General features: G+C 49.5%; 1 protein-coding gene across 4 annotated transcripts; it reads left to right on the forward strand.

Moving 5' to 3' along the window:
* Positions 1 to 10,565: 10,565 nt before the first annotated feature.
* Positions 10,566 to 13,757, forward strand: nfkbil1 (nuclear factor of kappa light polypeptide gene enhancer in B-cells inhibitor-like 1). 4 transcript variants are annotated; one of them, XM_035390591.1, is made up of 5 exons: positions 10,566 to 11,359; positions 11,587 to 11,699; positions 11,945 to 12,065; positions 12,161 to 12,749; positions 12,792 to 13,757. In XM_035390591.1, exons 1-5 carry the CDS (start codon positions 11,086 to 11,088, stop codon positions 12,793 to 12,795), a joined length of 1,101 nt encoding a protein of 366 aa, XP_035246482.1. In that variant the 5' UTR covers positions 10,566 to 11,085; the 3' UTR covers positions 12,796 to 13,757. The 4 variants fall into 4 exon arrangements, with proteins under 4 accessions (XP_035246482.1, XP_035246483.1, XP_035246485.1 ...); XM_035390592.1 differs by having other exon boundaries at positions 12,814 to 13,757; XM_035390594.1 differs by having other exon boundaries at positions 12,835 to 13,757.
* Positions 13,758 to 13,831: the final 74 nt, after the last annotated feature.

The following is a 13,831-nucleotide window of genomic DNA, read 5'->3' on the forward strand; positions in this document are numbered from 1 at the left end:
CTTTGTCTTTGTGGGTGATGCATATTGTGCAGACTCTTGACCTGTCGTGTGTGAGATTTGTAATGGCCGTCGAATACGGCTCACTCCAAAGGGAGATGCTTTCCCAGGCAGTCCTCCCTATCTTTTCCTCCAGAAAATTCATGCTTCCTTTCTTTTTTTTTCATTCATCACCAGACAGCAGTCACACTGATTGTTTGTATCTGTAGTCCAATAGAGTGCTTCCTTTCCTTCCAAGAGGAGCTGGGCTTGCACCCCAGCCAGTGAAGGTTCGAGCCCCTGATTGGACACTTACGTTACCCCCTTTGAGTTTGGCTCCTGGCCTGAAAGTACACAGAACATTTCCAGCTGCATACGTTCATAGATAACTATCTCTGGTGCAAGCAGTGAAAGTGGGTTCAGGACAATGCTAATTAATAACAATGACAACGGTAATAAAATGGATTCTGTCTGTCCTTTTTTGGAAACATCTGCGGTCAATGTGTCTGTCCAGCCAGACCACCCGTGGTATGACCCCGTGGTTCTGGGTGCTGGGATCTGTTTTCTTTTTTTTTTGGGGGGTGGGGGGGTTGGTTGTGCAGATAAAGAGGTTGGTACATAGCCACACATTTCTAATAACATTCACATTTTTACGCACAGTCCATTTATACAGCTGGACTTTTACTAGAAACTACCGAGTCAAGTCAACCCTTTGAAGAGTAGGTCTTTTGAAATGTTTTTTCAAAATTCTAAGTCAGTGTCCCAGAACTCCATTGCTTTCAGTTCCCAGTTGTGATTGTTACATCAGCACTAGAATGTTCAGTTATGAACATTCTAATCACATATTTGTGATCTCACACCTTAAAGGGTTAAGTGCCCTGTTTAAGTGTGCAATGGCAGGTGGCTGGGAATCGAACCTGCAACCCTTGAGTTAAAATCCCAGGTCCCTCTGTCCTCTCAGGCAGGTAATAATATTGTTATTGTTATCTACCTGAGCTGTGCCAAGGCATTTTTCTGTGGCAGCATCCTGACTAACCCCAGCCACATGACAGTGACCTAGAGTGTACCGGAATAACTAGCCAAAACATGTTTTACAAAAGTCGCTGTTTGCAAGGTGGCACTGACTTTTGTGCAAGCCAGAAATGACCATTTTGCAGTCGTACTGTTGTAGACTGTGCTTATTCACTGTTATTTGCAGTTACAATCTTTCTGTCCCCCTCCAAAGCAAGAATGACAAAGGAAGAAAGTGCTGAAGTGCTGTTTTCACCCAGCAGAAGAGCAAACACAGCAGTCCGTGATAAGCTAGATCACCAGTGTATTTCCAAGTAATGGCAATTCGCATGTAGGATTTGGTGGCATAAAAATTAAAAGAATAAATTAATTAAAAGAATCACTTTTTGTACGTCGCTTTGGATAAAAGCGTCTGCCAAATAAATGTAATGTAATGTAATGAATACCTGTAAGTTAAATAGTGCATAATTCAAAAAGGATTCTGCTTCCACTGCCATTGCTACTACTACTGCTACTACTGCTACTACTACTACAGCTACCACTCAACAACAATACTAAATTTGATACAGCACTTTATAATCAATGCGCTCAAAGTGCGTCACAGCTTGAATACAGCAGGAGAAAAGATAAAAAGGTATGCGCCATTTGCTTCTTTATCAGCGAGTTAGCGGTTAATCTTGGCCATTTGCAATCTCGCGGCAGCACACAGCCAGACCCCATCCTCCCCCCCCCCCCCCCCCCCCGCCAGACTGGCGTGTTCTCGGACCTCTGTGGCCCCCCTGCACAATGACACAGAGAGGTTAAACCCAGAGTACAGCCGTACCCGAATCAGCACACCTGCCTACTATTGAGTATACTAGTTACATTCTTTTTAAAGCTATTAAGTACACAAAATGTCAGAAAATTGAGTGCACTTAAAATACCCATATTAAATAATTATTTGCACATTTTTGCTATTCAGGAGCACACTGTTCAGAAAGTGAGTGAACTCTTTGGTGCTTTAGGTATGCCGTACATACAGCTTGACGTCGTACTCCGTCAGCAGACAAACACAGATGGCCGCGGGAAATTTAAATACCAGTGACACCGGGATTGCATTTAAATACGTGTGCTTTCTTTGCTTTTTACGGTACGTTGTTAAAACTGACCTCACTGTTTACGGAATTGCTTGGAAACGCCTTATTGTCACCCCCCGACTGAATTAGAGTGTGGACTACTGAGTGTAAACTACATCGCAGGATGACGTATGACGCTCCCGGTTAGAATAGTATGGTGGTATTTTTCCCATACTGCTCATCATGTACTAAACAGTATGCAGTATGCTTACTGAACAGTTCACCCTTTGAGGACATAGTAGTTATGAGGCTTATTCAGACACAGTCCAAATCTTTCACGAAATCAGATATTCACACAAATGCTGGATAGGCTATTAGCTGTTTGTGACTCTCCCCTCAAGGGATCGTCAATAACTACCAACCCTCAATTAAGCGTTTAGGGATCAGTAATAAGGGACCGTGTAAAATGTACAGAAATAACCCGGGTTACAGCCAGTGTGGGTCTCTTGCTGAATCGGAGATATCGACACAAATGCTCAATAAGCTATTAACTGTTTGTTATTCTCCTGGGGCAGCCCTTTGATTTAGCCCTAATGGGCTCTCCTGGCAGACATAATCCCGGGTTGGGGGGGGGGGGGTGTCAGGTTGGTAATCGGAGACAATTGCTGGCACTCAGAGGAATCAATATTTGCCCATGCTGAAAGGATAAAGGAAGGGAGGGGGTAAATGTTTGGGGCCATTAACTCGGGAGCGGGGCAAGCAAACAGCTCAGGGGGGAGTCATCATCAACAACCCCAGGGGAACCCTCCTTTTTGGGGGGAAGCTCTCCAACATCAGCTTGTCTCTGACACCTCGGTACACCTCATACTTCATTTCAGATGCTGTGAACTAGTCAACTTGTCCTCTGATATGCTGAGGAAGACGGAGGTTGCTAAGTTTCCAGATTTTTTTTTTCCAGAAAAAGATTAATGCTACACCATATGTGGCCCTGTATGTGAGTACACAGTCACAGATGCCAGAGGCTTCAGTGTGTTGAACTGAAATCAGATTGTACAAATCTGCCATTATAAACATTTTTGTTTATAATTAGTCTAATGAGATGGAGATTAGAATAGGTCACTCAGTCGTTGTTCAGGGAGATGGGGGGAAAGGGGGGGGGGGTGGGTTGAAGCTGTGATTACCCGAGGGCCAGACAGCTTGTCTGAGAGGGTGAGATGGGGGTTGGTGGAGGTGGTGGAGGAGGTGGGGGGGGAAATCAGACGGGGGCTGACCACAGCATCGGCTGTAGACGTAACTCGCAGTGGGATGAAATGATGATGAAATTAAGCCCTTTGAAAGGGTGAGCTGTTTCTCTCTTCCCCTCCGTCTTTACTCATTTCCTTCTTTCTCAGTTAGTGAAGGTGTTCCTGGTCCTTAAGTACCAGTGTGTGTGTGTGTGGGGAAGGGGGGGGGGGGGTGAAAGAGAGAGAGAGAGAGAAGATGAAGGGAATAAATTTAAAAGAGAAAACTTATGAACTATGGCATACAAGTCATGGAACTGGGATTGTATCCACAAGGTTGTAGGTTTGAATCTCACACGGGGACACCTAATCAATGAGACAAAACACTGGTACGAACTATGGATCAAACCCTTGCATGGTTCAGAATGGATTTGAGCTTTGTGATCATAGACCAGCACGGAAAGCTAGATTACATTTTGTCTGACGGCCTTGGGAAAGTGGTCCGAATAGTTCTTCAGTGAATATCCAGTAAATATACAAGATGGATGCCACGCTTGAAATAAATAAGTGATTCAAGTCTAAGGAAGGCAAAGAAGTTATGATGTGAAAAACAAAGCTGTCCTCGGCCGTGCGTGAGAAATTGGGCCGCGTCGTCTTCAGGGAGTTCTGGCGCTTTTCTCATGGGTAAGAGACGCTCTGTCCCAGTCACAGAGACACGAGCTGTTTTTCTCCCCCGTCTCCAGCTGGCCCGATTCGGGCCGGATTAGGGACCGCGGCGGGGCCCGAACCGAGCGGGGCGCGTTTGATCCCTCCCCCTGCTCTTAAAGCCGACCCGGCGCCAGGTCCGCGGCTTCGCCCCCTCAGCGCGGGTCACATGATGAAAGAGATCTGGCGAGACTTTCCCCTGGAGATCCTTTACAAGACGCAGTTAAGTTTTAGGGCGGTAACTCGATCATTTACACCGATTTCACAGAGCGTACCTTCTGTGTGTACATTGTGGAAAGCGACACACACACGCATACACATGCACCCGCACGCACACACACACACACACAAAGTCACATGAAAAAGTTTCTCTCTGGTTACAGTGCGACGGGACTGTGAGTGGAACGGTAATGCTATACCTGAAAGGGGTCACCCCCTCAGCACACAACTGCTATAATGTGCGGGACACGCACACACACACACACACACACACGCACGTGCACACACCTATGCGCACACGCGCACATGCACACACAAACACTCCATGGCCCACAACCTGAAATAAACAATTCAATTCTCTAATGAATTGGACATGAAAGCACAGGGACATTCATAATCCCCTATGTGCTCATCTGAGAAAATCACACATCAAACAAGCTTTCACACTTCTGTCCCCCTATCTCTCTCTCTCTTTCACTCAGTCTCTCTCTCTCACACTCTCTCAGACATCATAGCAACACATCATTTTCCATAGTGTTGCCAGGGAAAAGAGTTTTGAACGGCACTGGGTGTTCAGAATTTGGAGCAAACATGAAATGGGGGATAAAAATGAGTTGAAAAGATATTTTGGATGTCATTAGGGGGTGATCAATGGCAAAGAATGCTAATCTTTTGGTAAATAAAGAGTGCTAATGATAGAACTGATAAATTGATTGTTGTGATCAGTGACTTGTTTAATAAAGAAGCAGAATTGAGTGTTATTTGTGCTATAAGGCTAAAGCTGGCTGTGTAGGCCATGTTTGTAGGGCCACACTGTTCTTAAGGAAGGCCAGTAAAGTGCTTCATGAAAGCCCAGCTGATCGGAGCTAATAGGGTAACACTGGCCTTCATCACGCATTACAATGGGCAGCGCAGGGAATTCTTCAGACAATACACACCCTTCAGCAATACACAATCGCTCCCCTACATGCTGTTGTTTGTGTGTGTGTGTGTGTGTGTGTGTGTGTGAGAGGGGGAGAATGTGAGTGCGTATGCGTGTGTGTGGTGTGTTTGTGTCTGTGTATGCGTGCATTTGTGTGTGGTGTGCGTGTGTATGTTTGTGTGTTAGTGACTGTGTGAGAGAGCATGTGTATGTTTGTGTGTGTTAGTGACTGTGTGAGAGCATGTGTGTGTGTGTGTATGAGACAGAGAGAGAGCACGTGTGTGTGTTTTTTTCCCCTCTCAGTTGCTACCCTGTCACAGCGGGATTGTGGGATTGTTAAATGAGGTCACAGAAGCACTTCCTGTCTGTTCTGTAAAATGGGGTCTGCGCCCATATTTTTGTGGGCGCCCCAAAATGCACTTTTTTTCTCCCTGTGAAAACACTTCTGAGGTGCTGTTCAGACCTGCGGACGAACTACAGAGGAAAGTAGCCTAACTCTGGGACAACGGGCTGAACGCTCCAGAATTCGTTTAGAAACTCTATATGTATATTGACAATAAATAAGCAAATAAATAATCACTCTGAGCTGAAACAAGAGGCTTCTCCCATCCAGCCCTGGGAAGGTGACTGTTCTGCTAAAAAGTCCAGAAGAACTGCATTTACCTAAAATCCAACTGAGTGCAGAGGTGTTTTAATACTGGGGATGCCTCTTGTGTTGAGAAATACCTAAAATCTCCTTAAACATTTGGAACAAATTTAGCAGGGGCTCAACAGAGTTGGACTGGATTAGTCAGCTGTTCCATCTCTCAGTGGTCCTCCCCCTCCCCCCCCCTCACCCAAAAATACAGCTTGGATGGGCCCAGGGGCGTTACAGGCATGGCAGGTGTGAAAGCATTGCAGGCTACCCCTCCTCATTGTCCGGGACGCACCCCGCCCAAACAGCCAGCCGCACCTGTGTTGTGGTGCGATGGGCCGGCGTGAATATCTCCCCGCGCAGGTGGAGGCGCTCTTTTGTTAAAACGGGCCGGGGTCCTAACGGGGGAATGTTCCGGGTTCAGAGCAGCTAAAAGGCTTTGGGTACGACGCATATGGGCATACGAATGGAGACGCAAGACTCAACGTGCTAGCACACGCCCGCAACTGTTCTGAGGTCAGTAGCCACCCTCCCCAACCCCCAACCCCCAACCCCCCCGCTGCCTAAATTGGAACGTCTGTAACAGCAGTCTGAAAAAACGCACAATGGAGAGAAACGGACGCGATGATGTCACTCTTCAGCAGGGCTCCCTGACCTCGCGTGTGTTTGTTTGTGTGGGCCAGAGGTGCAAAACCCAGCTCCAGGAAGTGAAAGTCCTCCCCAGTGTTTTGTTCCAGTCACCTGGATTTGCTAACTAGCAATTTATCTGCCATGAGGTAGAGTTAATTTAGGGAAATCGGCTGGCTGAGTTCAGGGGTGGAGGGAGCACACGGCAGGACTTTTACTTTCTGACTCCTGGACTTTTCAGCTCTGCAGTGGACTGACAAACCAACAAATTACTGCAATGATGACGATTTAAAACACCTCTAAAATATGATTTCTGTAACCCCAAATACAAACACCTTTAAAATATGATTTTTGTAACCCAAAAGACAAACACCTTTAAAATATCATTTTTGTAACCCAAAAGACAAACACCTTTAAAATATGATTTTTGCCACCCAAAAGACAAACACCTCTAAAATATGATTTTTGTAACCCAAATCATACTGCAGAACATGAGAACCCCTGAATATACGACCACGATAACTTGCTGCTCAGCCCTTCCAGGCTAATCATTTATGTACTGTTTAGACTCATTGGTTGTGATTGGCCCAGAGGATTTAGTGTGTTCCTCAATACAAGAGCATTACGATGACATCACCAAATTAAATCCTCTGCATAATTAAGGAGGCCCTTGATAAGATAATTAAATGTATTATCTATTTGGGATTAGAAAATTCAAGATTATAGTGGGTAAACAGTCAGGGATTAAAATGGGATTAAATATTGGATGGTGCTCGCAAAAGACTTCCATATACTTGAAGTTAAATACGACCTTGTTCATTTTAGTGTGTGTAACATAAACCAGTATGTGCTGTACAATTTTCATTGGACGTGTTTGAAAGAAGATATGAATGAAAGGATTATGAAATAGAGATGTGGCTGTGTTTCTGGCACCGAAAGCACAGCGCCACCATGTGGAGAGGAACAGCCCACTCGATCGGTGCTGTCGTCCGTCAGATTCCGCCCTGTACCCTCCAGGCCTGAAGGGCGGCGCTAAATGGCCACAGCCCTGCTCAGGGGGAGGGGTTTCAGTCAACAGGGTACTCCCCGCCTCATTGTGCAGAGGGAAATTGGAAGAAAAGTTAAATATGTAAATATAAATTAAAATTTTAAAAAAATCTTGCAGTGTGTGCCCTGAGGCCCCAGGGTATGGGTAATTCGCCCACGCCCTGCTCAGCGCCACCCCCGGTGGCGGGTAAAAATAGAACAACAGAGGAAGTGTCCTTGTACAAATCTCCTGCTTCCAGACAATAGAGGGGTGGAGGGATGAGGGGTGTGGGGGGGAGGGGGGGGGGGGGTGGTAGCGGGAGGCAGAGGAGGGGGGCAGAACGGGAGCCGCAGCAGGGCTGATGTGTGACCCCGGGCGACCCGGAAGTACTCCACCGTCCCCGGGTCTCCATGGTGCTGCGAGGACCGACGGCAGCGGACAGGATAGAGCTGTTCGGGGGAAGGGGGGGATTCGTGGGGGGGGGTGCCCGGCGCTTCCTGTACAGGATATCCTGTGTTTCAGAGTCTTCGCTTCTGTTTGTCCCTTTGTGCGGGGGGGGGGGGGGGTCTGCCGCCGCCCCTCCCTGGGGGGGCCGTCCGTCTCCCCCGTGCCGTTTGGCGGGAGGATCCGATGACACGCGGCGCGAGCCCGCCGGCTCGGAGGAAGGGAGGACCCGTCTCTCCAGCAACTTCCTGTTCGGGATTTCTGCTTCCTATTCCTCCACGTTTTCATCCTGCTTGTTCTTACTCGGGACCCAGCGTGGGACGCTCAGTCATATCCTAGCCTGACGAGACGAAGCGTAACGGCGAGAACCGAACCCTCCCTCCCTGGGTTATGCCCCGCCCCATTGTGCCCCGCCCCTCAGGGCCAGAGACTACGCTGGGGTGAGACTCCAAACCGCAGGGCGTCTCACAGCACTCAGAGAGGACGCCTTTATACAGGCGCGCTCAAACCGCCTGTCAGACCCGTCTCTCCGCGTCCGCGGCGACGTGGTGAAAAAAGGCGGGAAACTGCGTCCGTCCTCGGGTGAGACCCGCCAGCGCAAACGCCAGGCTTACCGCGAAAAGCGCTGGAGAGAGAGAGAGAGAGAGAGCTTCCAGCGGGGAAAAGGCTCCTGGGGGAAAAAAAAACGGCACCCAGACACGGGCACGGGAAAATTAGCATGCTCTGCCCCCGACCGCGGAAATCGCGGAGCAGCGGTGAGCGGGGCGTGTTACTTCCGACGGCCGTACCGCCTGGCGCAGGATGAAAGGGCAGTTCTCAGAACCGCTCGCCCCCCCCCTCCGGATTTGGGGAAGAAGAGGGGACCCATTCTGACACAGATCATCCTCCGGGGGGGTGTACAAAGGTCCCCTTCATGGGCTCTTACCCTCGTTTACGACCATGCGAACAAACGCACCCACACACCTCTCTGACCGAAACACAGCCCCCGTTATCATGCCTGTGGGCTCAGCTGGGGCCTTTCAACACAGCCAGACAGACAGAGGGATGGACAGACCTACAGACAGACTGCAGGGATGGACAGAGCTACAGACAGACAGAGGGATGGACAGAACTACAGACAGACTGCAGGGATGGACAGAGCTACAGACAGACAGAGGGATAGACAGAACTACAGACAGACTGCAGGGATGGACAGAGCTACAGACAGACAGAGGGATTGACAGAACTACAGACAGACTGCAGGGATAGACTGAACTACAGACAGACAGAGGGATGGACAGAACTACAGACAGACAGAGGGATGGACAGAGATACAGACAGACAGAGGGATAGACAGAACTACAGACAGACTGCAGGGATAGACAGAACTACAGACAGACAGAGGGATGGACAGAGCTACAGACAGACAGAGGGATGGACAGAGCTACAGACAGACTGCAGGGATAGACAGAACTACAGACAGACAGAGGGATGGACAGAGCTACAGACAGACAGAGGGATGGACAGAGCTACAGACAGACAGAGGGATGGACAGAACTACAGACAGACTGCAGGGATAGACTGAACTACAGACATACAGAGGGATAGACAGAACTACAGACAGACTGCAGGGATAGACAGAACTACAGACAGACTGCAGGAATATGCGGAACTACAGACAGACTGCAGGGATAGACTGAACTACAGACATACAGAGGGATAGACAGAACTACAGACAGACTGCAGGGATAGGCAGAACTACAGACAGATTGCAGGGATAGGCAGAACTACAGACAGACTGCAGGGATAGACAGAACTATGGACAGACAGAGGCATAGACAGAACTACAGACAGTTAAAAAGACATCAAGATTAACAGGCATTAACACACATGGATATTGGAAATACTGTATACATCGGTATAGAGGGGAAAAAAACCCACAAACACAAGGATATGGAGACTGAACTGACTGTATACTAGACATACGCTCATTGTTATATCATGTTTGTTCCAGTAGATATGTCTATATGTAGGCAAATTCCATTCTTGCCATGGATTGCTTTGGGGACACTGTGATACTCACTGACGCCAGGAAAGCATTATTGAATTGAACTGAACTGTGGGTGAAACGTGGGGTCGCGTTCTCATCCGACGAACATCCGTGATCTCTCCCCACCACCTCGCCCGCCCCCACGCCAGGGCATGCTTTTGGGTGTGTGCCGGGCTAATTCGGGCATGGCTCGGGGAGCCTCTATATTGGGGCATGAGGACAGTTTCAGTGGTGCAGAATATGCCTAAACCTTTCTATTTCACCCCCCCTCCTTCAGAGAAGCAGCCTCATTTTTTCCCACTGACTCCTCAGACCTGTGTACCAGTTTTTGTTTTTTGGAAGAGTGGGGGGGGGGGGGGGTGGAGGCGGAGGGGGGGTGATGCCACAACGCCACCCTCCTCTTCCTGACAGGTGTCCCCATGAAAGAACCCCCAGTTCAGAGCTGTGGCAAGGCATCAAAAAGCCACAGAAGAGCAGGGGATGAGGGGAAGGGCCGGAGCAGTGTTGGGAACGTGTTGTGGATGGAAAAGAGGTTTTAAGGACACGCAACCGCTCCCTGGTATCACACTGATCTGGTGCTTACATCAGTTTGAAAGTACAGATCATACACTCAGATTTAGCTCATTTAAATTTTTTATTGTATGATTAAAATCTCCAATAATATTGCAATATTGCTTTTTTGTGCTAGATTTATAAATAAAGGGAAAGTGGCTACTTTTGCAAACCGAAAGCGCCAAAGCATTAGGAGATGCTGCCGCCTGCTGGTTGTAACCAAGAACCACAAATTGTAGCGTACAATAATGAAAAATAAGAACGGAACGAAGGCTAAACGCAGTTTATTCCAGGGGGACACATTTTAAAGCGCACAACATTCTGACAGCTACCGCTTTTATTTTGAAAGACCCAAGGCGGAATTTAACTTCATTTTGTGTTTGTTGTTAGCTGGTGAATGTTTGCGAGAAATCTGCCCTTGTACCTTTTATCGGTTTGTTCATTTGTTAGCCAAGTACTAATGACATTGATTTTTTTTGTATTGGCCTAATATCTGAATGTCGGTGCAACTATACTAGGCTATTTTGTGAAACGACTCGGATGTAGTAGCAAGCTAACGTTTACTGTTCGAACATGCTCGTAAGCAAAGCTAGCTGACTTTACAGATAATATAAAGGTGACGATAGGTTTAGCTAGTGTCATTACCAAATCGGAGGCTTTGGCTATGGTGTCTCGACATCAGAAGCGCGTTTTGCGGTATGTGGAGGAGGGAAGTCTGCTAAAACTAAAGTCCTATCTGCGCAAACACCCAGACGTGGAGCTGAACTTTTCCTCGGGGAAAAAACGAAGGGGGCCCTTGCATGTGGCCTGTTCGCTCGGCGACGACGGCGTGCTGCGGCTCCTGCTGAAGAACGGAGCGGATCCGCTTCTTGGGGACCGAAACGGGGAGACGCCTCTGCACCTGGCAGCCAAAAGGGCTCTCAAACGCGGCAAACGGGGTGAGCGGTTCCGGCCTACATTCAGAGGTTCTTGTAGCAATGTCCATAAATTAGATAACAAGCCTTGTTAGTCCATTGCAACGTAACAGGCGCGCTCAGGGGGTGGCCAGAAATTAAATATTCACAGATTTTCGTGAAATGTGATTTTCACTGCCGCAAAACTTATCAGAAATATTACACAAGGTTAAAATTAAGCTACCATTCCTGTTTGTTCCTCCTGTTTGCAGCCTACGATGACCTGGTGGTCCCCCTTCAGAAGAGTTGTCCCGTCGCCATGGAAACGCCGAACAAAGCTGGAGTCACGCCTAAGGATTTGCTGCAATGGATGAGAGAAGATCAGGTGACTGTGGAAGAAAGAAATTGATAAAGCATTGCGTCGTTCTCACAGAAAGTTGTATCCAGTTGTGAGGGCAGATAACTTATGTGGTATTTACGAGATTATTAAAAATGATTTCTTTCTTTGAAAGTGTAATTGTATCAGATAATTCTTGCTAAACCACTAATTTGTCTCCTGTGTTCTAACAGTATAAAGTTTGACAGTTTACTGATTATTAAGACCGCGTGCATGACGTAATTTTTTCGCAGTTTCGGGAACCGCCCGTAAACGGCGGCAGCTCCACGGCAACCGACGCTGATCGAGCGTGGCGGGACAAGCTTTTCGGCGAATGCCAGGACGAGTTCTACGAGACCTTCGGGCAGTACGACGGTAAGCCAGCGCGGCCGGTTGAGCTGTCTGCGCGGGCGATATCGCGCGCGTCCACAGCTCAACGCGGCTGCTTCCTGTGCCCCTCTCTCTCGCAGAAGACTTCCTGCACGATGACGTAGACTCGGAGGACTTCGGCGATTGGGCGGAACGCATCCGGCGGGAGTACGCGACGAGGCAGCGCTCCCGGGCCCAGCGAGAGGCGGCGGCGGCGGCGGTGGGCTCGAAGGGGAGGAAGAGGAGGAAGACGAAGGAGGAGGCGGAGGAGGAAGAACGCGACCGGCGGGAGCTCCAGGAGAGGCTCCAGAGGGAGCACGAGGAGTACCTGGCGCGGGCGGCGAGGAAGGAGGCGGAGACTCGGCTGAGCAGGCGGCGGCAGTACGAGGAGCGGTGCGCCGCGACGTTCAGCGGTGGCGGCGGCTCGGCCGCGCGGCTGGGCTATGCGGACATCCCCTGGCCCGCGCCCCGCGGCACCGTGGGGGAGATGGTGGAGGTGATGCTCCACGGCGCCGACCGCACCGACCTGCCCACCTTCCGGAAGCTTCTGAAGCGGCAGCAGGCGCTCTGGCACCCGGACAAGTTCGCCCAGCGCTGCGGCGACCGGCTGGAGGACGGCGATCGGACGCGCATCCTGGACACGGTCACTGCGCTCTCCCAGGAGCTCAACAGGCTGGCCCAGAGCGTCAGGTGACCCGCCCCGAGCGTCAGGTGACCCGCCCAGAGCGTCAGGTGACCCGCCCCAGAGCGTCAGGTGACCCGCCCAGAGCGTCAGGTGACCCGCCCAGAGCGTCAGGTGACCCGCCCCAGAGCGTCCGGTGACCCGCCCAGAGCGTCAGGTGACCCGCCCAGAGCGTCAGGTGACCCTCCCCGAGCGTCAGGTGACCCGCCCGGAGCGTCAGGTGGCCCGCCTGGAGCGTCAGGTGACCCGCCCCGGAGCGTCAGGTGACCCGCCCGGAGCGCCAGGTGACCTGCCTGCTGGGCGTGAGGGCGTGGCCACGCTGACCCCGAGGTCACCGCTCAGGTGTATCGCATCGAGAAACGGAAAAAACGAATTCAACGGCTTCGTCGTTTCATCTGGCGACAAGCGGGCGCCAACCTTTGCGTTGCGGGTAAACGCAGAACAAATGGAACGCGGGTCAGCCTTTCCCGTTGGCACTGAAAACTGTGGGTGTGCAGCTAGCCAATGAGAGGCTGAGGATATTTGAAAAGCAGTTCACCGACCCAGCAAATAGACCAAAAAGATTGCATTTGTTAGAGGATGGCAACGTGCACCTTAGCGTCTGTGGATCGAAGTGGGGAAACTGCATAAATGTGAATTTAACACAAACTATTAATTTAAATTAATTTATTTTACATCGCAAGACATACATCCAGTTCTCCAACTGCCAGTGGTGGGAATGATTGTGTCACCCCTCACGCCCCCCTCCCCCCCGGACCTGCCCAGTTCAGTTAAATCCTTATGTTGAGCCCCTGTTTGTCGAAACTCTGGAATACACAAATATATTCATAATTTTATAGTCATCATATTAATCACAAGTGTGACCTCTCACCTTCTCTGGGAGTTTGTGAGATGAGTCATCTAGTCATTCAAATGCCTGCATATAGTCAGTTTCGGATTTGACTCAGGGATTGTTTCATATCAGATTCATATGAGACGATTAGCACTTGCGTAAAATAAACCTGTTTTCATCCATATTTGCATTAGTCTCTCATTATTTGAGAGTGATTTGAACAGTGTGTGGTATGGAAGGTGAATGTTCCGGTGGTAT

Source organism: Anguilla anguilla, chromosome 14, assembly GCF_013347855.1.
Source record: "Anguilla anguilla isolate fAngAng1 chromosome 14, fAngAng1.pri, whole genome shotgun sequence".
Taxonomy (NCBI): domain Eukaryota; kingdom Metazoa; phylum Chordata; class Actinopteri; order Anguilliformes; family Anguillidae; genus Anguilla; species Anguilla anguilla.

What these genes read in the sequence shown, in the direction of transcription:
- nfkbil1 (XM_035390591.1), top strand. Translation starts at nt 11,086, where the DNA reads ATGGTGTCTCGACATCAGAAGCGCGTTTTGCGGTATGTGGAGGAGGGA. An exon ending in AATGGATGAGAGAAGATCAG is followed by an intron (nt 11,700 to 11,944) that starts GTGACTGTGGAA and finishes ATTTTTTCGCAG; the next exon opens with TTTCGGGAACCGCCCGTAAA. An exon ending in GACCTTCGGGCAGTACGACG is followed by an intron (nt 12,066 to 12,160) that starts GTAAGCCAGCGC and finishes TCTCTCTCGCAG; the next exon opens with AAGACTTCCTGCACGATGAC.